Source organism: Macaca fascicularis, chromosome 17, assembly GCF_037993035.2.
Source record: "Macaca fascicularis isolate 582-1 chromosome 17, T2T-MFA8v1.1".
In the NCBI taxonomy this organism is placed as follows: domain Eukaryota; kingdom Metazoa; phylum Chordata; class Mammalia; order Primates; family Cercopithecidae; genus Macaca; species Macaca fascicularis.
In genome coordinates, this window is record NC_088391.1 from 101,645,065 (window position 1) to 101,671,207 (window position 26,143).

At 47.7% G+C, this 26,143-nt stretch overlaps 1 protein-coding gene across 17 annotated transcripts in view; it reads left to right on the forward strand.

Annotated features, from left to right (window-relative positions):
* Positions 1-1,443: 1,443 nt before the first annotated feature.
* Positions 1,444-26,143, forward strand: part of ARHGEF7 (Rho guanine nucleotide exchange factor 7) — a 181,933-nt gene continuing 157,233 nt past the window's right edge. For all 17 annotated transcript variants that reach the window (XR_012426579.1, XR_012426580.1, XR_012426581.1 and 14 more), the window contains exon 1: positions 1,444-1,945. Coding sequence is in view for 11 of the 17 variants with exons in the window: in XM_065533487.2 (XP_065389559.1) it covers positions 1,781-1,945 (165 nt within the window). In the remaining 6 variants the exon portion in view is untranslated. The remainder of the gene's footprint in view (positions 1,946-26,143) is intronic.

Genomic DNA, 26,143 nt, shown 5'->3' on the forward strand with positions numbered 1-26,143 from the left:
ACCAGCTTATGAGTACCAGAACGAACTTAGTAGGATTCGAAATGGTAAGGACTGCATTAAATTATCTCTCTAATTCAGCAGTAAGGAAAGTGAACAGGAGTCTCGGTGGACAACCACCCCCCCGGGTTGACATCTTTCCTTCCATGAAGACACTGGGTACAAGCCTTGATGTAGCTGTTAATTGCCCTCCGGTTTCCTAGAAAGCTTGTACGGCAGCAGCAGGAAACGGGTTAGGTATGCCTTTCCTGGTAGGAGCCCAGCTTTGGGTCTCATCTCTGCCACTTGTTCGGCATCTGATCAGTAAAAGGGGACCATGGTGGGAGGCGAGGCAGCAGACAGCACTTTGTGAGGGTTCCTAACCAGTCGCTGTTATCACCGAGCACATTGTCCTCGTAATCCAGAATTCAAACTGGCATTTGAATATTTTGCGTATTTGCAAAGAAAATTTTAACTACTTAACTCAGGCTAGAAATAAAAGCAATTAGTGATTGCAAGAGAAATCCACCGGCAGAAGGCAGAGGGAGACGACTTAAGCCTCTGATTATTTTTGGAAGCTTTATATGCTTTCTAGCCTTTGTCATTGAATGGATTAATGTATGTGCCTGGCACAGAGTAAGCGCTTTGCTTGTTAAACTGCCCACGGGTCACAGCGAGCAAACTGGGGGAGCGCCCAGGGACAGTAGATGGAGTGAGTGCAGGCCCGCGTCCTTTTAAGAAGCGGCTCCATTTCTTCCTCGCATGTCAATGTGTGCGTGTCATCAGTTGTTCGAGGAAGCTCGCGCATGACGCGACACTTGCCGTCTGGGCTCTCCAGGTTCGGCGTGGCGCGTTCACAGCCCAGATCTTCGGCGTCCCAGAGACGCAGCCCGGCGCCCGGCCCGGCCCTCCGCAGAGCCCCACTTCAGGCCGCGCCGTTTCCTTGACCTTCCCCCGGTGGGGTCTGAAGCGTCACGGCCCGTCTAGAGCGGAGTCACGCAGGCCCCTGCCCGGCCCGGTGAGGTCGGCGCCGCGCTCGGGAGAGTCGGTTCCTTCCGATTCAGACCCATCTGGCTGCAGATGGAACCATCATTTGTGTTCCGTAATGACCGGCTTGCAAGGTAGCAAAGGGAAACAAATGTCTGGTTTTCAGCCTCTCCCCGCCACCTTGAAATAAAACCGGCAAAAATAAAAAGAGCATTCTGGGAAGTACTTCATCATTTCAACGCTCACGAATTCAAAACATAAACAAAGGGTTCCCGGGGTCCGGGCCAGGGGCGCGGGGCGCGCGGCGGGCCCGGGGCAGGTGAGCGCAGGTGCGCGCCCGCCCCCCACCCCGGGTACCCCCGGCTCCCTCCCCACCCGCTCCCCGCTCCCCGCTCCCCTTTCCCTTCCCCGCCCGCTCCCCGCCGCCGCCGCCGCCCCGCGCACGGCCTGGAGCGGAGGCTGCGCAGGGCGCGGGGCGGCGCGGGCCGGGCGCGGGCCGGGCGGACGGCCGCGTCTTTCTTCTCCTGGCGGTGATGTCATTGGGCGACGGCGGCCGAGGCCGGGGGGCGGCGGCGGGGGCGGCGGCGGGCGCCCGCAGGTTCCCGAGCCGCTCCTGAGAAAGCGCCTGACAGCGGGCCGGGGCGCACGGAGGAGCGGGCCGGGCCGGACCTGCTGGGCCGCGCCGAGCCAATCGCCGGCGCCGGCCGCTCCATGGGCGAGGAGGCGGCGGCGGCGGGGGCGGTGGGGGCCGCGGGCCGGGCCGCCGCTCCGAGGTGAAAGCGCGCGCCCCTCCCCGCCTGCCTCCCGGGCCGCAGCGATGAATTCCGCGGAGCAGACCGTTACGTGGCTCATCACCCTGGGGGTGCTGGAGTCGCCCAAAAAAACCATCTCGGACCCGGAGGGCTTTCTGCAGGCGTCGCTGAAGGATGGGGTGGTCCTCTGCAGGCTGCTGGAGCGCCTGCTCCCCGGGACCATCGAGAAAGTAAGTCCCGGCCCGCGCCCCCGCCCGCGCCCCCCGGTCCGGCCCGCTGCGGCCCGGGATGCGCGCGGAGCACCTGGGGCCGGCCGCGCTCGGGGAACCCGTGCGCCCTCCTTTGTACGCGGAGCGGCGGTACGGCCGGCGCCAGGACCGTGGCGGGAGCTCGGGGGGCGCCATTGTGTGCGGGGCAGGGGGAGGGGACCGAGGAGGGGGTCGGGGGGAGGGGCGGCGCGGGCGGGGGGTCCCCGGGAAGGAGAGTGCCCCGCGGCGAGGAGACGGGGCTGCTGCGCCGCCCGAACGCTAAGTTGCCCCTCCGCGTGGGGGGCCGGCCCCGCTTCTTGGCAGCAGCCTGATCGGAAGCCGCGTTCCGACGCCGTGCGGCTCCCTCCGCTGGCTTTGTGTGGACAGTTCTTGCCGGCGGCGTTGCGTGAGTTTCGCCTCCCGGGTTAATTGACCGGTTGCTCTGTGTTTTTTAAGATGCACGCATCTGTAGCTGAGGGCTGCGCTCTGAAATGATCTACTACTTTCCCCCTCGAGAAAATTCCCCACCTATCCGAGCCGAGAGGACGGCGGACACAGGGTCTAAGCCCTGGCACTCTTCAAGGCTTGTTTGAAATTCTAGATTTCCTTCTCAGGTCCCTCCCTGGTTCTGAACAGAACCTTTAGTCCTGCAGGCACTGCCTCTCCCTTCCGGCTGGTGGTTCCCAAGCTGGAGCGTGTGAACCCTGACCCGAATCTCTGGAAGTGATTAAAGTTTGTTTTCATCGCCCACAAGCCGGCCAGCAGGGCCGAGGACCCAGGAGAGCTGCTAAAAACCATGTCTCCCTGTAGCTCAAAATACTAACATCTTATTCTCAGGGTGTTTTCTCGGGGAGTGGGGTGGAGGTGGGGGTGGCCAAGATATAGCGTTAAGATCAACAGTTATTTAAAAGGTGTGAAATGTAGAAACTGAAGTGTATCATAATTAGGAAGAAGGATTTCAGTTTTTAAGTGGGGTGTATTGGCCCCCATACAGGAAGACAACTTATAAACAAAATGCCACGTAAGTGACTTGAAAAAGTAAAATGTTTAATCTTATTCATACACATGCACATATTCTGGTGCTGCATTTTAAATGAGGTCAGAAAACATTTAATATGGATTTGGCTTGCGTTCCAGTTTTAGGTATTTTTCTTACTTGGAACATCTTTATGAAAACGGAATCTGCATATTAGAGTGAATGGCTGCCTGCCTGTCCATGAAATAAAAATGTTCCTTAGAAATGAACCTGATGTCACAGTGAAATTACGATTTAAGACAGGAGGACTAAGGAGCCGGATCTGACTTTCAAGGCATTCAAAATACTTTGCTGTTTGGATACTGGTACCTCTGGTAATAAAAGACAGATGTTGAGAAGTGTTGAAATACATGCAAAGTTCACCAAAATAGGCTTAAATAAAATTCTCTTCCATCTCTAAGAGCAAAGTTTTAAGAAACGTCTTATGCTGTGTTGATAAAAACGTGTCGCCATCAAAGAATACGTTGTTTGGCATATTAACTGCATTAATATTGATTGGCAGACTTAAATAATCATCTTCTTTTAAATTATAGAAAGATTTTCCTACAAAATGGTAGCATTCATTTCATCTCTAAAACAACAAAGAGAAGAACGAATAAAATGTTGAGCTTGCAGAAGCCAAGTTGAAACAACTCAACATATTCTAAAACTACAGTCATTTGGAAATTTCTTAGGTCAAAGATGTTTTTCATTCCCCCTGAGCTCTAGTTGGTTTGTTTTAAACTGACTCTGTCACAATGACAGTTTAATGTCAAGGTAGCATATTGTAGACACAGTTACTGGTTCTCTGGAGTTCAAAGGTAGGTTTTTGGAGTAAAATATTAGCCATTCTCTGCCTCTGAGAGCCCTGCGTTTCAGAAGTTTTGTGAGCTTTTTCCATTTCCCAGGCAGAGTTATCTGGCCGGCCGGCCTTCCTTCCTTCCTTCCTTCCTTTCTTTTTTCCTTTCTTTTTCTTCCTTTCTTCCTTTCTTTCCTTTCTTTCCTTTCTTTCTTTCCTTTCTTTCTATGGGTTCTTGGTATGTTGGCCAGGCTGGTCTTGAACTCCTGGCCTCAAGGGATTGTCCCATCTCGGCCTCCCCAGGTGTTGGGATTACAGGCGTGAGCCACCACGCCCAGCCAATTATCTGGGTTTTTGGTGTTTTCATGCTTACCAGATAATTTATGCCACGAAGCACACAGGTTGAATAACTTTTACTGAAATGTGGGAATGTGAGTCTGAGGATGTTTTTTCCTTAAAAAGAAGCATTTGGAAACTTAACTGAATATTCATGTGGACATGACAGGGGCTTCACTTGACCTCTGCTGCAGGAGTGCCCTGACAGCCAGTGAGTGGAGGGCAAGTGGTCTGCAGCCTTCGCCTCTGCAGTCTCACAACCTGGCATGGGCCATGAGGCTGGGGATGAGGGCAGAACTAAGAAACGTGGCTGGGTGCCTTGGGCTTCCCATATGTCTTTTATTAAGAAACCATGTCCTAATGTGTTTCTTCCATTACGCTCATTTGTTCTGTTTCAGAGTTAGGAAGAGGGTGGAGGGAGCAGAGAGGACGTTCACAGAGTGTCAGATTCTTCTGCTCATTTAAAGGAAACTTTCCACCCAGGTTCCCGCTTTGCTTTCAAGGTGGAAGGTTAGACGGTGAGAAGATGGAATTATAAACTACATGAACAGTTCAGAAAAGAGACGCTTTTCATTATACTGGACAGATGTTTTCTGCTGTAGGGGAGAGGAAAATGGGATTAAAAATTTTTCCCTTCTCTGTATCTGGAGATCCTGTGCTTTGGTTATCCCCAGGAGGGGCCAGGATATTTGGCTGGGCTGCCCATACCTTCGGTTTCCCACACTCCTCTCGTAGCAGACACTCTCAGGGTCGTGGCATCTAGGGAGCCCTGGTAGCCCTTTTCTCACAAATTCACTTTAAACATCCCTAAGGGTATTTAGTCAAAGGAGGTGAAATCAAGATAGATGAATTTTAGAGGATGGAAAATTTTATAAGACAAATACAATACATAAAAATCATGGAAATCATGAAATGCTCTTTTAATTTCACTGGTGAATGCAACAAATGAAGTCTCTTAACTCACTATGAAAAACTCAAGGAATTGGTTCTTTCTGTGTGTGTCCCAGGAGAACAGAACACAGAGAACCTACCTGTGTAATCCACGTGACGTGCTCCCGAGAGACCCTGGCTAGGTGTTTGTGGAGCGTAATTGAAAGTCAGACGCCGCCTCTGGTCTTAGTGCTGGATGCGGAGGCATTTGTCTCTCAGCTCCGGAGGCCCAAAGTCTGGGATCAAGGTTCCTGCAGGGCCTTGTGCCCTCAGAAGGCTCCAAGGAGTGGTCTGTCCCAGGCCATTCTCAGGCTTCTGGTAGTTCCTGGCTTGTGGCAACCCAAGTCCAATCTTCACATGACGTCCGTGCTGTGGTTTCTTCTTTGTATCCAAATTCCTCCCTTTTAGCAGGACATCAGTGGAATTGCATTAGGGGCACCCTACCCCAGGATGGCCTCATCCTAACCGATTCCATCTGCATTGACTTCATTTCTGAATAAGGCCCCATCCTGAGATACTGGGAGTTAGGACTTCAAAATACGAATGCTGGAGGAGCACAGTTCAGCTCATGACAGGTTGTTCCTACATTTGAACCAGATCAGTTTATTAGCTATTGATCTGATTGCATGATGCCAGGTGCTAGGGGAGATTACAAAACCTAAATAATAGAGTCTTGGGGGTTCTAGTACAGAAAACAGGAAAGACAAGAACAGCATGAGGCAGTAGGAAGTCAAGAGTCATTAATGTCAGATATGGACGAGAAGGAGCAAAAGAATCAAGGAGCTAAAAAGACCAGCATTCGAGCAGGTCAGACCCGAGACTTCACTGACATGTGGGTAAGAATATGGTTTGCATTTCCCAAACTGTAACCTGGCAGCCCTAGGTGGTTTTCCACAGGCTGGCAGAAAATCAGCAAATCTGATGTCACGTAGGAAAAAGAAAATACTTTTTTCCAGGTGAACTGGAGACTCGCTTTCTGCTCAGTCTTAGGATTCTGGGGTTGGTTAGGGGCTGGGGTGGGGAGAAGCATAAGTGCCCACCTGCTAGAAATGTGCCTTTTCTTAGGTCCTTTGGCCCTAAAAAGAACGTGGTCAGTGATCACGTGTGTGGTAGGGTGAGGTTCTCACTCAGGCCCGTGACCTGTACCCGTAGTAATGACTTGTTGATTGGCTAAATCACTTACAGAGAAAAGTTACAATATGATATCTCCAGACTGTGTTTTTAAGGAGACTTCTTTAAACCCTGCAAACTGAATGCTTGGTTATATCAAGTTGCTTCTAACTAAACTACTCTGAATATGGTTTCAGAATAGTGATTTTTGCAATAATAAACATTTACTTTTGAAGCTTGTGACTTTATAGTCCTGTCTCAACCTTGAGCCAGTGTGATTCTGGTTTGGGTTTCAGGCCTAGGGAAGAAGGTAGCTGGAACTGCATTTGCTGGCTCACTAAAAAGAAAGCAAACAAACTGAAATTCAATTTAAATCAGGAGCGCCTGAAGAGATTTCCTGAGAACCAGACTAGAAACTAGTGTTTATGTTGGCATCACACAGACACAGGAGTGCACACACACACATGCATACATGCACACTTGCACATGCCCGTACACACACATGAACACATGCACACACACATGCATGCCTGCACAAGCATGCACACAAAAATATGCATGTAAATACACATGCACATGCACACAGAGACCCATGCATGTAAATACACATGCACACACAGACACACGCATGTAAATACACATGCACACACACACATGTAAATACACATGCACACACGCACAGACACGTCTGGGGTTGAGATAGTGGGGGAAGGAGTGCTGGCGCATGTGGCATTCCATTTTCTCAGGGGCAGCTGCTCTGTGAACTCTCCAAGCCGAGTCCAAAGGGTGCCGTCTCAGGACCCGGCCCTCATTCTATTAATAGAAGTCACTCCAGAATCTGCCTGCTTGCTTGCTTTCTTTAAGCACTGACTGCCTTTCTATACATCTTCTTAAAAGAGAATAAGATGTCTGCCCAGCATGGCAGGCAGCATGCTCCTCTCGTTTGCAGGCTCTGTCCCTTGCGATCCCCATGCTGCAGTGAGGACCCCGAGGTCTGGCAGTTAGCTTTGCCCCAGGTCATCTGGCTGCACTCCGGAGGCGGAATATTCCAGCCCAAGGCTGTGACCTTTCCCATGGAAAATAAGACTGCTGCTGCCACCTATACGGAACTTAGGGGAAGATAGGCAACCACGGCCTTCAGAAATTTACAGACCAGATCAGGAAACGAGATGGAGGCAGCAGTGTAACCGAGCACCCAGGCAGGACAAAAGTGAAGACTGGAGGGAGTGGCTCAGGTCACCAGCCATAGGGGCAGAGTGGGAGCCCTCAGGAGTGCCTGGAGCCACTGCCGGTGTCCCGCTTCTCAGGACATCTGGAAGCAACTCTGTCCTGCAGTGGACATGACTCCAAAGGTACCCAGGGCAGGGCCCCTTGTCCTGGGGGCACCTGCAGAAGCTCCTGCAGAAGTCTCTGTCTGGGTGCTTCTCCCTGGCCGCAGAACGTGAGCTCAGTGCTCCCGCGCCGTCCGGTCACTCACTGTAGTGAGCTCAGTGCTCCTGCGCCGTCCGGTCACTCGCTGTAGTGAGCTCAATGCTCCCGCGCCGTCCGGTCACTCGCCGTAGTGAGCTCAGTGCTCCCGCGCCCTCCGGTCACTCGCTGTAGTGAGCCCAGTGCTCCCGCGCCGTCCGGTAACTCGCTGTAGTGAGCTCAGTGCTCCCGCGCCGTCCGGTCACTCGCTGTAGTGAGCCCAGTGCTCTCGCGCCGTCCGGTCACTCGCTGTAGGGAGCTCAGTGCTCCCGTGCCGTCCGGTCACTTGCTGTAGTGAGCCCAGTGCTCCCGCGCCGTCCGGTCACTCGCTGTAGTGAGCCCAGTGCTCCCGCGCCGTCCGGTCACTCGCTGTAGTGAGCCCAGTGCTCCCGCGCCGTCCGGTCACTCGCTGTAGGGAGCTCAGTGCTCCCGTGCCGTCCGGTAACTCGCTGTAGGGAGCTCAGTGCTCCCGCGCCGTCCGGTCACTCACTGTAGTGAGCTCAGTGCTCCCGCGCCGTCCGGTCACTCGCTGTAGGGAGCTCAGTGCTCCCGCGCCGTCCGGTCACTCGCTGTAGGGAGCTCAGTGCTCCCGCGCCGTCCGGTCACTCGCTGTAGGGAGCTCAGTGCTCCCGCGCCGTCCGGTCACTCGCTGTAGGGAGCCCAGTGCTCCCGCGCCGTCCGGTCACTCGCTGTAGTGAGCCCAGTGCTCCCGCGCCGTCCGGTCACTCGCTGTAGTGAGCCCAGTGCTCCCGCGCCGTCCGGTCACTCGCTGTAGGGAGCTCAGTGCTCCCGTGCCGTCCGGTCACTCGCTGTAGTGAGCTCAGTGCTCCCGCGCCGTCCGGTCACTCAGTGTAGTTCCTGGGCTTCCCTCTGTAGGGCTTACCAGATTTCCACTTAGTCCAAGATTTCAAACAACGTGTGCATCTACACCACACACACTCTTAAAATTCAAGTACTACGTACACACTAACGAATCTCCCTTTAGAGGCCACTGATCACTCTAAAATATAAAAAGTGGAGGCGATGGGGGCTGTGAGGTGGGTGGGGGCAGAGCTGTTTGTTCTTGTGTAGGGTGGATTTTAGCCGTTTGGATTGGAGTCTTGTGTGGGCTTGACGCCCACACGTCTCTCACTGCACGAGGGAGGTGGCAGAGGCACATCATCCCCCTGGGCACGCAGCTCTACCACATGCATCGCCGGGGGCTGGGAGGATTGGCGTCCCCCGAACCCGCTGGTCTCTGCCCGAAGACACTGGGAGACCTGGTCCTCTGTGTGCTTCAGAGTCAGGCACACCTGGCTTTGTTCCTGCAGCCATTTGCTCTGTGGCTTCCGGCACTTGTCTAACCTAGTTTCTTCCTCCTAAAAATGAGATGAGTGATACCCACTGGTGGGGGCAGTGAGGTCGTTAGCAGGGTAAATGAGTAGATGTGCTGGTCACAAAGTAATTCCTCAGTCCTCAGTGGTTACTGTTTTATTGATTGACACTGAAAACCTTCCCCATCATGTCCAGAAGACTCTAAACCAAGATTTGAACCTTGGAGCCACCCACATCCAGGAACACTGGTTAATTCTCACAACAGGGCAGACTCTTACAACTTTCGGGGGCTGGCAGCCTCTGCATCGCACTCTGGACAGACCACCATTGTCTGGGTTGGTGGGCCCACTGAATATGGCTTCCAGGGCACTCTGGTCAGTGCCAGATCTGGGCACAGCTGCTGAATGCACACAGCTGCTGGCTGGGGAGCCGGAGGGCTGAGCGGGTGGACTCAGGTTTCGCTTATATAAAGTTTCATGCATCAGCAGGGCCGGGAGGCACAGATGGGAAGTAAGGGCCAGCCCGCGCCACCCGGTGTCTGCAGAGAGAGGGCTTTGGGGCTGCCCCTGGGTCCACAGCTTCTGACTTCTCCCTCCTTTATCAGTTCTGTCAAGTTAGGTTAGGAGAATTAATCTCCTGAGGTTTTTCTATTTCTAACTTTAGCGTTGAACTTTTGAGGTTTGGTGAACCAGACTGGTGGTTCTTAACCCTGTTTTGGCAGGATGGTGTCATGTTTGCTGGGGTCTCGAGGGGGTGAGGGGAACTGAAATGGAATGTGTGTACAATGTGTTTCAAACACATGTATGTGAATTCATTTAATCAGCCGCTTTGCCAGGTTCCTATTATGTGCATGCTAGTGACCCACATCACACGCATGGAAGTACACGCATGGATGCCAGCCACACCACCTCTTCAGGCAGGTCAGAAGAGAAATGCTAGGATCTTGGGTATAAAGCATTTGTGAGTTCTCAGGATGAAGGAATGTAGAGTCATCCAGCCCAGACGCCTCCTTTTGCAGATGGCTTCACTGAGGGCACCTGCATGTGGTTGTGTAAGCTGTGTACTGCACAGTCCTGGGAGGACCATTCACACTGTAGTCTGAGCGAATGGCTCCAAGGCCTGTGCTGGGAGGCAGCCCTGGGATACTACGTATAGAGGTCAGCCTCCCAGGACACAAAACAGAGTGGCGAAGGGTTGGAGTAGATGACAGAAGTGGCCCCAGTTCTCCCACCCTCCCGTGCCCCTGGCAAAGTGACCTTGTAGTGCCTCCATCAAGAGGTAGAGTCTTCTTCCTACTTCTTGAATCTACGCCATGACTTGTTTTGGCCAATGGACTGTGGCAGAAGTGACCAGTGTCCGTTCCTAGCCCAGGCCTTGGAAAGGCCTGCACTTTTGTGCACTCTCTCAGGCCCTGTGTCTACCCCTGAGGAGACCCCAGGGCTTGGGTGCAGGTCACACAAATGGAGGAGAACTCAGTTGTCCCTGCCTAGGCCATCCCGGACCTATATCCACAGCCAGCCAACCTCAAACACTGAAGAGAGCCCAGCCAGGGCCAGCAAGCTGCCTGCCCTGCCCAGAGCAGGCACCGCTGCACCAGCAGGCCTGGGCCAGGTTGACTCGAGCCAGTCACTGAAGTTTACCATGGCCATAGATAACAAATCACACACACACACACACACATACCCGTGCCATTCTTAACTAGGGGGCATGCCGACATACATAAATACATTCCACCCCAATCACAAGAGTGCTTGTACCTTTGTTGAAAATACCCTCTATATCCTTTATTTTCTTGATAATTTCCTCTCTAGTATTTTCTCTATTCTCATTTTTTAGAAATCTGATTAAGACTAATCAGAGATAATATCTATTGAGTGCATACTGTATGCCAGGCACTGTTCTAAGGACTTTGCCCATAATAATGGATTTAACTCTCCTCACCACCCTATGAGGGAGGTCGTGACAGGATTGCCCCCATTTTCAGATTAGGAAACGGAGCTCCAGAGCGGCTGGTAACTGTCGGTTGTTGGCTGGTGGGCTGCCCCTCCCTGGCCGCGCCCCCTGCCCCTGCGGCTGCCAGGCCTCCTGGGTTGTCTCTCATTTGCTGACCTTTCCACTTGTACCTTTCTTCTCCTTTTTAAAGACATTTCCTTGACTTTATCTTCCAAGTTTTCTACTAACATTTTTTATTTTGACCCTACTTTGGCTATTTTTTTTTAATTTCTAAAAGTGCTTTTTCCTTGTTATCTGGTTTCTCTCTGTTTCTTCCCTTTCAGTCAGTCCCTTCCTGTTTCTGGGATGATTCCTCTCTTCCTGTGAACATTCATTAGTTTCCTTGAAGGGTGATTCCTTCCCTGCAGTCACTGTTTCTGTTTCCTCTGAGTCCTCTTGTGTAATTTATTTTCCATGTTGGAGATTTTACGCAAACATCAGATAATCTTTCAAGTGTGAGGCCCTCAAAATGACCAGGAAGTCCTGTGTGACTGCTGGGGCTCAGGGACAGGTAGGTCTCGCCACGAGGCAGCCTGGCGATGCCCAGAAGTCTGGACCTGTTGGTCTCTTCTCCAGCAGCCGTGAATCTCTCCAGAGACTCCTCCACCTGCCACGTGTCAGAATGGCGTCCATCCTCACCTTGGCTTCTGTCCATGCTGGCCCTCCCCAAGTTCTGGCCTCTTTGGTTCACTTTTCCCCAGAGAATAAGCCTCGTACCCCTGCAAGGATGGCAAGAGGAGTAGCCAGCTGTGATGGGACTGGGGCCCCTAGGCCTGTGTCTGACTCTCAGACAGGTGGCTTGTCAACCACCTGGGAGGGTGCAGTTGCCACTGGCTACTGGAATGGGACCTTCCTAGTCCCTGCGGAAGCCCCGCCCACCCTCCATCTGCTCCCTGCCTTTGTCATGGTGGCCTGGGGATAGGTGTCTTCTAGTTTTTTTTGTTTTGTCTTGTCTTGTTTTTTAGACAGAATCTCACTCTGTCACCCAAGCTGGAGTCCAATGGCGCAATCTCAGCTCACTGCAACCTCCGCCTCCCGGGTTCAAGTGATTCTCTTGCCTCTGCCTCTGGAGTAGCTGAGGCTACAGGTTTGCGCCACCGCGCCCGGCTAACTTTTGTATTTTTAGTAGAGACAGGGTTTCACCATGTTGGCCAGGCTGGTCTCAAACGCCTAACCTCAATTGATCTGCCTCCCTCGGCCTCCCAAAGTGCTGGGATTACAGGTGTGAGCCAGTGTGCCCAACCAGGTGTCTTCTAGTTTTATTGAAGATGATGCTTGTGTTTCTTGTTCTCTTGGCTGTTTTGGAGGGATTTTCTTTTTTCAAGAGAAGTGAGGCTGAAATCATTTTACTCTACTGCTTTGGACCTGGAATCTTTCCATTATGAGAGAAAGAGACAGAGTGAGAATATATGAATGAATATCCATGTCCTACGCCCTGGGTTTTGTATCTCTTCTTCTGAGTACTTTAAAATTGCTAGAGAAAACAAAACTGAAAGCTGGTTATTTGAAATGTTCTTTTTTTTCTGTTGCTTGGTATTTTGTGCGTAACTTTATTATTACACTTGGAGCAGTTTTTTTTTTTTTTTTAAGCGGCTGGTGGTTGTCCCTATCTTTTCTTTATAGAAGCTATATATAATTCAGAATCCCAAAAAGTGTATATAGAAGAAATGTAAGCCTCGTCCAGTTTATATTAAATTGCTTTTGTCTGAAATGGGCATCCACTGCTCCAAGTGTGTTTGGATTTGCATGGTCTCTCTCCGTGAAGCCTTGTTCTGACAGTGTGATCTCTTAGCAACGCCTTTAGAGTGGTCCGGTTTTGATTATTTGTAAATATTATGGCCAGTGATGGCTTTTCTCCCTCAATTCTGAGTGTCTCACTACTAAGTTCCTATGCCAGGATTTTCACCAATGGCCTGTCCTTAAAGTCGTTTAAGTTCCTAAGGGACTTTGAAGTACCCATTGGTAGTTAGCAGATTTCTCAGATGTCTTTTGTTAGGAATACAGATTTTCTGAAAAAGCTTTCTGAACACATGCCAAAAGATTGTGGCTTTGTCATTCTCTTTAAGGAAGAATGCTATAGTGATTTTGATAGGAAATTGGGAGACCCAGAGAATATTCCTGGTTCTGATTTTGTCTGTTTGGCTCCTCAGGAGGAGGGAGAGCCTCACCTGCCCACGTGGAATCGGTCCAGGCCTCTGTTTACCTTGAGCAATGTCATTGAGGCTTCCTCTGGTGCTTAGGAAAGTGCCTTCAGACCTGGGTCTGTCTCATTATCTCATAAAGCACTGGCGCTGGTGACAGATTTCTTCTGGTGGAAACACATTTTCTGGTTATAGTCGTCCCTATTTGTTAAGCATTTTTGTTTCTTTTGAAAATAGGCTTCAAGGCTGGGTGCGGTGGCTCATGCCTATAATCTTAGCACTTTGGGAGGCCGAGGTGGGTGGGTCACCTGAGGTCAGGAGTTCAGGTCCAGCCTGGTCAACATGGTGAAACCCCGTCTCTACTAAAATACAAAAATTAGCCGGGCGTGATGGCGGGTGCCTGTAATCCCAGCTACTTGGGAGACTGAGATGGGAGAATCGCTTGAACCCGGGAGGCGGTGGTTGCAGTGAGCCGAGATCGCGCCACTGCACTCCAGCCTGGGTGGCTGAGTGAGACTCTGGAAAGAAAGAAAGAAAGAGAGAGAGAGAGAGAGAGAGAGGGAGGGAGGGAGGGAGGGAGGGAGAGAAAGAAAGAAAGAGAAAATAGGCTTTAACTAAATAGAATATGGTCAAATGCTTGTGACTTGTGACAAAGGTTAAACTTCCAGAAAGTGCCATAGAAGCCATAATTCTCCATGATAAGAGACTAGAATGGAATGTCTTTGAGACTTTATCAAATTGATGACAAATGGAGAAAAATAAAAGTTCATTTATGGCACTTCTGAGCAAGCGCATTTCCCTCGATCGAATCTGAGTAATTGCAACATCAGCTATCCAAGGTTGGCTCTTCAAACAAATAACCTGGAGTGGTAAGCACACTGTTTATGAATTGCTCAAATGAGATTCTGGGAGCAAGACACCACTCACCCACTCACCCTGCACCTAGTTAAATCTTTTGTTGCCTGTAATGGAGCTTCCACCTTAAAAAACTAGAAAAATAAGGGCAAATTAAACTCAAATTAAGTAGTAGGAGAAAGACAGTAATAAAGAACAGAATGGAGGTTAGAAAATTACTAGAAAGAACAAACAAAACTGAAAGCTGGTTATTTGAGAAGAATCAATAAAATTGATAAACCTGTTTGTAGACTGATTAGGAAAAACAGGGAAAAGACAGAAATTACCAATGTAAGGAATCACCATGGATCTTACAGATATCGAAAGATAATAAGTAGATATTAAAACATTGTTATGCCAACAATTTCTGCAACTTAGATGAAATGGATAACTTTCTTGGAAGACACGAAGCTCACTAAAGAATAAATTTATAACCTTAATAACCCTACATCTATTACATAAATAAATTTGTAGATAAAATTCTTCTCATAAAGAAAATTCCAGCCAGATAGCTTCACTGGTAAATTCTACCAAGCTTTTAAGAAAAAAAAATAGTAATTTTACACAGACTCTTCTAGAAAATTAAAATTGGGCCAGGTGCAGTGGCTCACATCTGTAATCCCAACATGTTAGGAGGGAGGATTGCTTGAGGCCAGGAGTTTGAGACCAGCCTGGGCAACATAGTGAGACCACCATCACTACAAAAAATTTTTAAAATTAGTAGATGTGCCTGTGGTCTCAGCTACTTAGGAGGCTGAGGTGGGAGGATCACCTGAGCCTGGAAAGTTGAGGCTGCAGTGAGCCATGATCACACCACTACACTCTAGCCTGGGCACCAGAGTCAGAATCTGTCTCGGTGGGGGGGGGGGGGGGGGGGGGGGAGGGGGCAAAAAAAAAAGAAGGAAGAAAAGAAAGAAAGATTAATTAATGAGGGTGTATTTCCCAACCCATTCTAAGTGGTAAGCATTATCCTGATAACAAAACCTGACAAAAACATTATAAGAAAAGACTATAGGCCAATAACCCTTATGAACACAAATGCAAACCTTCAAAAAAATTTAGCAAATCAATTTCAGCATTACATGTAAAAGGTAAAATATCATAACCGAGAAGCATTTATCCCAGGAAATAAAAATCAATCAATACAATTCATGATATTAACAAACTAAAAAAGAAAAATCCAGAGGATTTTCTCAATGGATGGCAGAAAAAGCATTCAATCCAATCCAAGCCAACGTAAGCTCTTGATAAACACTCCCAGTGACCTAAGAATAGAAGGAAACTTCCTCAACATGATAAGGGGCATCCATGAAAACCTACAGCCAATGTGAGACTTAATGGTGAAAGATGAAAAGCTTTCCCCCTAAGATCAGAACAAGGCAGGGGTGTTCACTCTTACCACTTCTGTTCAACCTTACACTGGCGGTCTCAGCTGGTACAATCAAGCAAGAAAAAGAAACCAAAGCCATCCAGATTGAAAAGGAAGAAGTAAAACTGTCTTTATGTGTAGACTATATGATTGTCTAGGTAGAAAATTGAATAGGATCTACAAAATAGCTAGTAGAACTAGTAAGTCAGCTGGATGTGGTGGCTCACACTTGTAATCCCAGCTACTCAGGAGGCTGAGGCAGGAGAATCGCCTGAACCTGGGAGTTGGAGGTTGCAGTGAGCCAAGACTGCGCCACTTCACTCCAGCCCGGGTGACAGAGCGAGACTGTATCTCAAAGAAACAAACAAACAAACAAACAAACAAACTAGTAAGTCAGTTTAGCAAGGTTGAAGGATTAATATACAAAATCAGTTGTATTTCTATATGTTAGCAACAAATGATCAGAAATTGAAATTTGAAATACCATTTACAATAGCAAAGAAATGAAAGAAAAGACAAATGCTTAGGGATAAATCTGACAAAAGGTAAGAAAAACATGTACACTCTCAGCAACACATGTCGCTGAGTGAAATTAAAGATCTAAACAAATGGGGCTATACATAGCATTCTGGGTCAGAAGTCTTGCTATTAAGCTGTTCTCTTCATATTGATCTATAGATTCCACAGAATCACAATCAAAATCCCAGAATTTTTTTGGTAGAAATTGATAAATGATTCTAAAGTGTCTATGGAAAGGCAAAGGGCCTAGAAACAACTTTGAAATGGAAGAAGAAAGTTGGAGGACTTGGTTTCCAGGGTTTTCATAAAGCAACGGTAATGGAGTCAGCAGGACGTTGCTATAAAGATAGAGAAATAGATCAACAGAACAGAATAGAGTTAGAATTAGATCCTTCAAGACATAGCAACTGATTTTCAACAAAGGCGCCAAGACACTTGGCTGTCCAAAGGACGCTCTTTTCAATAAATGATACTGGAGCAAGTAGATATCCGCATTTTTAAAGATGAACTTTGATCTATACCTCTTAGTATACAAAAATTAACTAAAAATCATAGATCTATATGTAAAGCCTAAAACTAAAAAAAAGCTCCTAGAAGAAAATATAAGAGAAAACATTTGTGACTTTGGACTAGGCAAATATTTCTTATATATGACACCAAAAACATGATCCATAGAAGAAATGATTCCATACAAGAAAGAGTGGACAAATTGGACTTAATCAAAACAAAAAGAACTTCTGTTACTTGAAAGACACTGTTAAGAGATTGAAAAGACAGTCTAGGCCGGGCGCGGTGGCTCAAGCCTATAATCCCAGCACTTTGGGAGGCCGAGACGGGCAGATCACGAGGTCAGGAGATCGAGACCATACTGGTTAACACAGTGAAACCCCGTCTCGACTAAAAGATAAAAAAAACTAGCCGGGCGAGGTGGCGGGCGCCTGTAGTCCCAGCTACTTGGGAGGCTGAGGCAGGAGAATGATGTAAACCCAGGAGGCAGAGCTTGCAGTGAGCGGAGATCGCGCCACTGCACTCCAGCCTGGGTGACAGAGCTAGACTCCGTCTCAAAAAAAAAAAAAAAAACAAAAAACAAAAGACAGTCTATATATTGGAAGAAAGTATTTGCAAATCACATGTCTGTTTAAGGATTTGTAGCTAGAATTTATAAAGAACTCTCAAAACTTAATAATGGAGAGCCTAATTTTAAAAATGGGCAAATGGTTTGAATAGACATCTCACCACAAAATATGTACAGATGGCAAATAAGCACTCAAAAGGAAGCTCAACATTATCAGTCATTAGGGAAGTGGAAGTGAAACCTGCAAGGAGATAGATGCCACTACACACCTATCATCACGGCTGAAATCTAACGGAGTGATCCTCCTAAATGTTAGCATGTATGTGAGGGAACCAGCAGTCTCGTGCACGGACAGTGGGAAGGTAAAATTGTACCACTGCTTCAGAAAACAGTTCATCAGTTTCTTAAAAGAGTACACATACATCTACCAAATGTTTCAGCTATTCTACTTCGAGATGTCTGTCCAAGAAAATGGAAACGATATGGCCGTACCATGCCTTGCACACAAGTGTTCATAGCAACTGTATTTTTAATAGCCACAAACTGGAAATAATGCAGATGTTTTACAGTTGATGAGTAGATAAACAGATTGTGGCATATTCCTGTAATGGAACACGGCTCGGCAATAAAAAGGAATATTCCATGACATGGATGATTCTCAAAATTGTGCTGAATAAAATAAGCCAGACAAGAAAGTACTTAATATATGATTCCATTTATAGATTTCTAGTGACAGAAAGTAAATCAGTGCTCGCTTGGGGACAATAGCTGGGGTAGGAGAAAGTGATTGTGGAGTAGCTCAAGGAGACCTCTGCGTGAGGGGCAGAGTCATTACCTTGCCTCTTGTGACAGTTCCATCAGGTTGCACTATGTCAAAACTTACCAAAGTACACAGTTTACATATGAGCAGTTTGTTGTATGTCAGTGATACCTCAATACAGCACATGACAGTCTTTACCCTGAGCATAATTACATTTTTGTTGAGTGTATTGGAGCTTTAATTCATTTTATTTGCTGTCCCCTACTTTTGAGCTAATCGTGAATTTAGAAAATGTATAGAATTTTAATGTGCAATGGTAAGTTGTGTAATTATGTTTTATATAGGGGAAGGGATTTATTGACAGCTCATTTATTGATTTATTTTCTCATCAAATCTTTACTATGTTCCAAGGATAGTGCTAGGAACTGGAGATTTGATGATTCGCAGAAATAGACTCGCATACTATTTAGTAGGGGAGAATAACATGAGAATTACACGAACTGATTGTGTCACACATGAGCTACATGCTCTGAAGGCAAGAGACAGATTTCCAAACACGCAGCAGAAGAAACTATGGCCCTTGGCAGATGGGGGCCCAGGGCGGTTTGGGGAAGGCTGTCCTCAAGAAGTGGCATTTGAGTTGCCCTCTGACTGATGCATAGCTGTCGTAATAGGAGGGGCATGCACCCCTAGACAGAGGGGCCCTTTGAGGCCTGGGGCAAGAGGAGGCCTGCTTTGTTGGGAGTGGCGAAGAAAGGCCTGGACGGGTAGTGCTGGAACCGAGGGGACGTGGAGAGTCAGGCAGAGCCAGGCAGCACAGGGCTGGTGGGCCATTAGTTTGTAAAGGTTTTGATACTTTTCAAATTTTTAAGGGGAGAATGATATGATCAGTTCTGTGTTTTGAAAACAATACTCTAGCCATAGCATGGAGAACAGATGAAATGAGCCCAGGACGGAGGAGGTGAAGATGGTTATGGAACTCCCATAGTTGCCCATGGAGAGCTGTGGGAGCCAGGGCTGGAGTGGAGGCAGTGCTGACCAGGAGACGGGGATGGCACCGAGGGAGCCCAGGAGGGCGCGGTGGCGGGTGGACGGGGGACAGTGCTTGGAGTGACTCCTGGGTTTCTGGTTGCACAACAGGATAGATGGGGCGGTCGTCTGTGCTGGAGCCCTAGGTGAGGCTTACCTAGGTTTGGGCAAGGAGATCAGGAATGGATTCAGGGTTGGGTGTGTCCTTGGAGGCATCTGCATGGAGCTGTTGGAGCTTAGAGGCCCCCTGGACTGAAGCACACACGTGGGACTTGTAGTACAGAGATATGAACTGAAGCTGAAGGACTTGTGAGGTTTCTTACAGGGCAGTTAAAGTGCAAACGTGAGAAGGCCAAGGGCCAGCCTTGGGAAAGGGGGAGATGAATAACCAGGCAGTGCCGATGAGCCTGAAGAGAGACTAAGGCAGGGTGGTTGGAGGCCATTAGTCAGGAGATGGGCAGTGACCTGAGGTCAGGGGCCGAGGGTGCTGGTGTGTTTCTGAGAGGTCAGGTGAGTGCAATTCAGAAGATTGTCTGCCAGCTTTGGCCTGTGCTGGGTGGGAAGGAGGGTGCTATTCCTAGCTGTTCTAGGACAACCGGCCAGCACGCACCCAGAGCCCACATACTGGAGCAATTGGGGGCATGCCCAGAACTGAAGAGGGGGCTGGCAGAGAGCCTGGCAGGTGCCGAGGGTAGTGGAAATGTTGGAATAGAGTTGTGGAGTATGAGAGAGGGGTGGACTCAGTGAGGGGGTGGACGGTGGGCCCCGTGGAAACCCACCCATGGAAGGGTGCATGCACCTGTAGCGATTGGCAGGGAACTGAGCGGGAGATTAGGGCACTCATTCATTTTCTCGAATGTTTGGTGAAGAGGAAGTGATCTTCAGTGAGGGCCCGCGTGTTCTTCTTGATAAAGGAAGCTCTAGCAAACTGTATCCCTCTCAACAGCTTTAGGGGAGAATGTCTGATATTTTTTCTTTCCTGTCCCACGTTTTAAAGTGTGTTCTTTTCCTTCCTGATGGATGCATCTGGTGGTTTAAGGCCAATAAGTGTTGCGTTTAGCCTGAACAGTTGTTTGTTACTCTGAACACGTCTAAGACTTTCATCTCCAGCTTATAAATGTATTGATGTCAGGTGTTTAATATTTCCCCTTTGATTCATTGGATAGTGAATGGTTTCTGAGGTCAGGATGGGGACACTGCCAAAACCAGCTGCTCTCTGCTGAGTCTGTTTTGCAGGTGACATCTGAAAGTCTAGATTTGATATCATTAAGGCATTTTAGGGATGTCAATGTATAAGTTTTAGAAAGTTCAGGTGCAAATTGAGGACTATTTGAGAATTTTATGAATACGCTTGTGTCTCTCCTGGGATTTGCTTTTTCTTTCCCTTTAGAAAATGCTCACAGTGTGTTACATATCATGCTAAATGGACGGAGATGAAGCAAATCCAGTGGTGCTTACTGGGAATATAGTTCCTAAATAACTGCAGTAAATGTAAGTAATGTCCTGGGGAATTATTTTTCTAATTCAAAGCATTAAAACATGAACAATTCAGTTCTGTCTCCATGTGTGGGAGAAGTAAACTCACCACTTACTTTTTTCTTTTTAATCCTGTTTTTTGAGAGGAAGGTGGGTACAGAGTGTTATTGGGAGTAGGGGTAGGGATATTGAGGAAGGGAGAATGATATACACACACACATATATGTACACACATAAGTATACACATCTACACATATACACACATGCGTCTATACACATGTATATACACACGTATATGCATACATATTTGTACACATGCACACATATACACATGCACACACACATGTATACACACATGTACACACATACACATGCATAGACATGCATATATACACATACATGCTATATACACATTTATACACCTGCATATGTACACATGTATATAATGCACACATATATACGTATGTACATACAGTATATACACACCTCTATATACACATAATCTATAAACACATATGCCTACACACATGGATATGCACATATGCAGACATACACATCCACACACATAAGCATACATGAACACGTGCATATCTATACACATCGATACACACGTGTATATGCGTGCACATATGTACATACGTTTCAGCTTATGGGCTGAAAATACCTGGGTTGGTTTGGTTTTCCTCCTTTTATAGCCAAAAGTGGCAGAGCTGCTCAACACGAACTTTTGTCCATCACATATGGAAATGTTAGCGATGTCACTGACATCAGAATTGGCAGTACATATCTTTCCAAGTTGTTTTCAAGGAAGATGGTTCTTCCATCTTTTTTTTTCTTTTGTCTAGATGGGTATATGGTTTGTAAATTTGGGTGTATGTGAGAATGCCCAACGACCTGTGGAAATCGAGTGCTGGACACCCCCAGAGTTCCTGATTTCGTAGAACTGGGGTGGGGCAGAGAATCTGCTTTTCTAACAAGTTCTCAGGCAGTGCTGGTGCTGCTGGTCCTGGGGCCACGACTGAGAATCACTGACCTAGCCCACTGAACTCATTAGCCCAGCCGCACCATGACCTGGACCAGCCAGATGGTGTGCATGACCCTTGAAGCAGACAGGAGGCCACGGTGTGCTCACCTGGGTGTTTTTTCCATGGGTGGCACAGGCTGCTTGCTCACCTTGGTGTGCCCTCCCCATCCTCATGCTTAGCAAGTTTCCTAACTAGTGTCTCCTTAGTTCAAGACAGAGCAGACCCCGAGTGCTGCTTCCGTGTGGGCTTTTGGAGTATTTAAACATGGAGGCAGAGAGAGAAAATACATCCTGCTTGGGTTGGAAGGGGACTCGGAATTTATCTGAAAAATTGGAATCCCATTTATTTCTGTGCATAACTTTTTAAAATAAAAAAGAATGTATTTTTTTCATACAACAGAAGAGAAACAATCTCCATTAAGAGGTGAAGCTCAGGAGGTTTGTACAAGATTTGATGAAATATGTTACTTAAATTGAGGCATGTATGGAGACATCAGTGAAATATTCAAATTAGGGTTGGGAAGAACTATAGCTGAATAAGATATTGAGTCACAAAAAATGACCAGAAGACAAAGTCACACTGTTTTAGGTAAAGATGCTTTTTAATGGCGAGGCTTTTAAAGAAGAGTAAATCAACCATGTGGCCCGGTTGTGGGAACTAAGGGCAGCCTCAGGGGAGAGTCTGGGTTGCCAGTTCAAAAACACAGCTGGGGCCAGGCACAGTGGCTCATGCCTGTAATCCCAGCACTTTGAGAGGCTGGGGCAGGCGGATCACTTAAGATCGGGAGTTCAAGACCAGCCTGACCAACATGGAGAAACCCCATCTCTACTAAAAATACAAAATTAGCTGGGCATGGTGGCTCATGCCTGTAATCCCAGCTACTCGGGAGGCCGAGGCAGGAGAATCACTTGAACCCAGGAGGCGGAGATTGCAGTGAGCCGAGATCTCACTATTGCACTCCAGCCTGGGCAACAAGAGCGAAACTCCGTCTCAAAAAAAAAAAAAAAAAAAAATTTGCCGGGTGTGCTGGCTCATGCCTGTAATCCCAGCTACTTGGGAGGCTGAGGTGGGAGGATCACTTGAACCCAGGAGGTGGAGGTTGCAGTGAGCTGAGATCGCGCCACTGCCCTCCAGCCTGGATGACAGAGCGAGACTCCATCTCAAAAACAAAAACAAAAAAACAGCTGGGTGAACGGCTGCTCATCAAGGAAGCAGTTCATGTTGTGGAGTTCAGCTGAGCCGTAGCCTCTTTCTGACTTGAGGGGTTGGTGGGTTTTGCCGTCCTTAAATTGGGGATGCCCTTGTTCTCTGAAGGTCTGAAGCAGCCTGCACGGCTCACACTGTCCTTTAGGCAAAACCAGACACATTGCTCAATTTCAGTCCGGCATATGCTTTGCAATGGCCAACTGAGGGTCCATTTGTAAAAACTGAATATGGAGAAAATGATGACAATTTTGACAACACCCCACCCCCAAGTCTGGCCATAGGAGACAATACTGGATCATGTAGAGAAAGAGCTGGGTCTGGAGAACTGACTCCAGCTGGCACAGAAGCTCCTTTTCTAGACGGTTCATTCGCTGGTGGCTTTGCTGAAGCCTTTGGTGACCATGGCTGCTTTCATGAATGGCGCTGGAATCACCTGACAAGGATTTCCAAGCAGCCATCATGAAAAGGTCTTAAAAAGCCATGACAGATTCTCTGGAAACAAATGAAACAATGGAACATCTCAGCAAAGAAATAAAACTTATGAAAAGGAAATGAAAATTATAGAACTGAATAGAATAATGGAAATAAAACTCACTGGATGGGTTCAAAGGTACAGTAGAGATGGCGGACGATTGATTAGTGAACTTGATCAAGGACTCTTCAAGGGAGGGGCTCAGTGTGGACAACAGAGAGAAAACAGGCCTCAGAAAGCAAGGGCTGCTGAGGGAGGTACACACTGCAGGACAGCAGACAGCATGGGAGCGACGGCAGGATTCTTCCCTTCCCTCCCTGCTTCCTTGTCTCTCTCTCTGGGTCTCTCTGTGACTCCGTTTCTCCCCTTTTTGTCTCTCTGTGTCTGTGACATCCCCTACCTGTCCATCTCTCCCTCTCTGTGTCTGTGTCTGTCTGTCTCATCTCTGAACTGTCAGAATCACAGGAGGCCTTCAGAGCTTGTTTTGTCCCCCTTGGTAGAAGAACGAAGGCCACTCTGTGAAACCCGTGGCTCTTGCGGGTGCCTGCATGGAGCACTGGTGGTGGACAGGGGCCTGATATGGGCTGCGGGAGCAGGCCAGCTGCTTAGGGGGAAACCCAGTTTGGGGCCTGTGATTTTCCTTAGCGACAGGGAGGCAGGAGCTGTAACCAGAGCTTGCTCTGGGCAGCACTGGCTGAACCAATGCCCATGCACAGAGGAAACTGAGCCGTGGGCCTGCAGGTGGGCAGTCCTGGGAGAGAGCTGGGCAGCCCATGGGCAGCTGGCCGCAGGCAGAGCCGGTGGCAACAGGATGCGGCCATCAGTCTCAATAGGGAGGGGTGAAGCTTTTAAGGTAAAAACTAAGACAAGACAATATTTCATTTATCTCTATCATTTTGTCTACAGTGATCATATTTCCAAGTGTTTTTGGGATAGTTCCCGTCTTAAACATCCAATTCTCACACTAGACCAATTATATTACTTTTTGGTATTTTACTTTTTGCCATGTCAGCATCACTCAACTTCACTTTTGGTAGCCATAATCAAGTGATTTGTTAGAGTGTCACAGGCACAGGTCCTTGGTTCATTGATTCACAAATAATATACCAAGTGCCTGTATGTATATGCCATCTGTTAAGATACAACCGTCATCCAAACAGACCAAACACGCTGCAGCTGGAGTGTGTATTGTATAGTGCAGGGAGAGATTCTGTAAACACCACACAGAAATCAGTGAGAGAGTACATTTACCAGTGATATGTGTTATGGAGGAAAACAGCAGGTGGCGGGTGGGAGGTGCCAGCACCTAGGGCGGTGGTGCAGGTTTACGTCGGGTCGTCCGGGAGGTGTTACTGAGAAGTGACGTGAGCAGAGACTTGATGAATGGGAGCGAAGAAAGGAGTGAGGTGAAGATCTGGGAGGATGGTATTGCAGGCAGAGGGAACAGCTAGTATGAGGTCCTGGGGTAGAAGTCTGCCTGGCAAGTTCCAGAACAGCAGAGGCCAATGAGAGTGGGGAGGGTGGTAGCTGGCTGATGAGGTCAAGGAGGGAACAAGGGAGCAATTGCGTAGCACCTGCTTGGCCATTTGAAGGACTTGGCCTTTTATTATTAACTTTTTTTTTTTTTTGCTTTTGTAGAGGCAGGGTCTTGTTCTGTTGCCCAGGAGGGAGTGCAGTGGCAGATGACAGCTCACTGCAGACTTGAACTCCTGGGCTCCAGTGATCCTCCCGAGTAGCTGGGACTACAGCGTACATCACCATGCCCAGCTAATTTTTAAGTTTTTTGTAGACATAGGGTCTTGCTATGTGGCTCCAGCTGATCTTGAACTCCTGGCTTCAAGTGATTCTCCTGCTTTGGCCTCCCAGAATGCTGGAATTACATATAAGGTCTAGGCATGAGCCACCACACCCAGCCTAGATCTTCTTTTTTAGAGCAGTTTTAGGTTTCCAGAAGAGCTGAGCCAAAAGTACTGAGTTGCTGTACACTCCTTTCAGCCCACCCACTTTCCCCCATTAACACCCTACATTAGTATGATGCACCTGTTAAATTGATGAGCTGATACTGATACTTTATTATTGTCTAAAGTTCACAATTTCCTTTAGGGTTCACTGTGTGTTGTATGTTCTGTGGGTTCTGACAAGTGTATAATGACATGTAGCCACTGTATAATAACATGCAGAGTAGTTTCACTGCCCTGAAGTCCTTTTTACTCCGTCTAGTCATACCTCCCTTGCCTCATCCCCTGGCAACTGTTGATCTTTTTACTGTCTCCATGGTTTTTTTTTTTTTAATTTACATTTACTGGTTTATTATAAGAATATTGCAAAGGCTACAGATGAAGAGACATGTAGTGTGAGCTATGGGGTAAGGGTCGCGCAGCTTCCATGCCCTCCCTGGGTGTGCCCCCTCCAGCAACCTCTATGTGTTCAGCTGCCTGGAAGCTCCAAAAGTTTTGTCTTTTCCAGAATGTCATATAGTTAGAACCACACATTCTATAGCGTTTCTGATTGGCTTCTTTCACTTAGCAATATGCATTTAAGGTTTCTCCATATTTTTGTTATGGATTGATAGCCCATTTCTTTCTATCACTGAATAATCCCATTGTATGATATACCACTGTTTTTCCTCCATTCACCGATTGAAGTACATCTTGGTTGCTTCCAAGCGTTGGCAGTTGTGAAGAAAGTTGCAATAAACAAATGCGTGCAGGTTTTTGTGTGGACATACGTTTCAGCCCCACGTGGGTAAATATAATACCAAGGAGCACAACTGCTGGATCATATGGTAAGCCTACGTTTAGCTTTGTAGGAGACTGCCCAACTGCCTTTTAGTGGCTGCACCATTTTGCATTTCCACCAGCAATGAATGCGAGTTCCATTGCTCCACATTCTTGCCAGCATTTGGTGTTGACAGTCTTGTGGATTTTGACTATTCTAATAGGTATGCAACGGCATCTCCTTGTTTTAATTTACATTTCCTTCATAATACATGATGTTGGACATCTTTTCATGTGCTTATTTACCTTTTGTGTATCTTTGTTGGTGTTTTTTTTTTTTCAGATCTTTTGCCCATTTTAAAAACTAAGTTGTTTTCTTCATGAGTTTTAAGAGTTCTTTGTATATTCAGAATACAAGTTATTGATTAGATGTGTTTTGCAAATATCTCCTACCTGTCAGTGGCTTGTCTTCTTGTTCTCTCAAGGACTTTGGCTTTTCCTGCGTGAAATGGGGAGCTTTTAATGGTTTTGAGT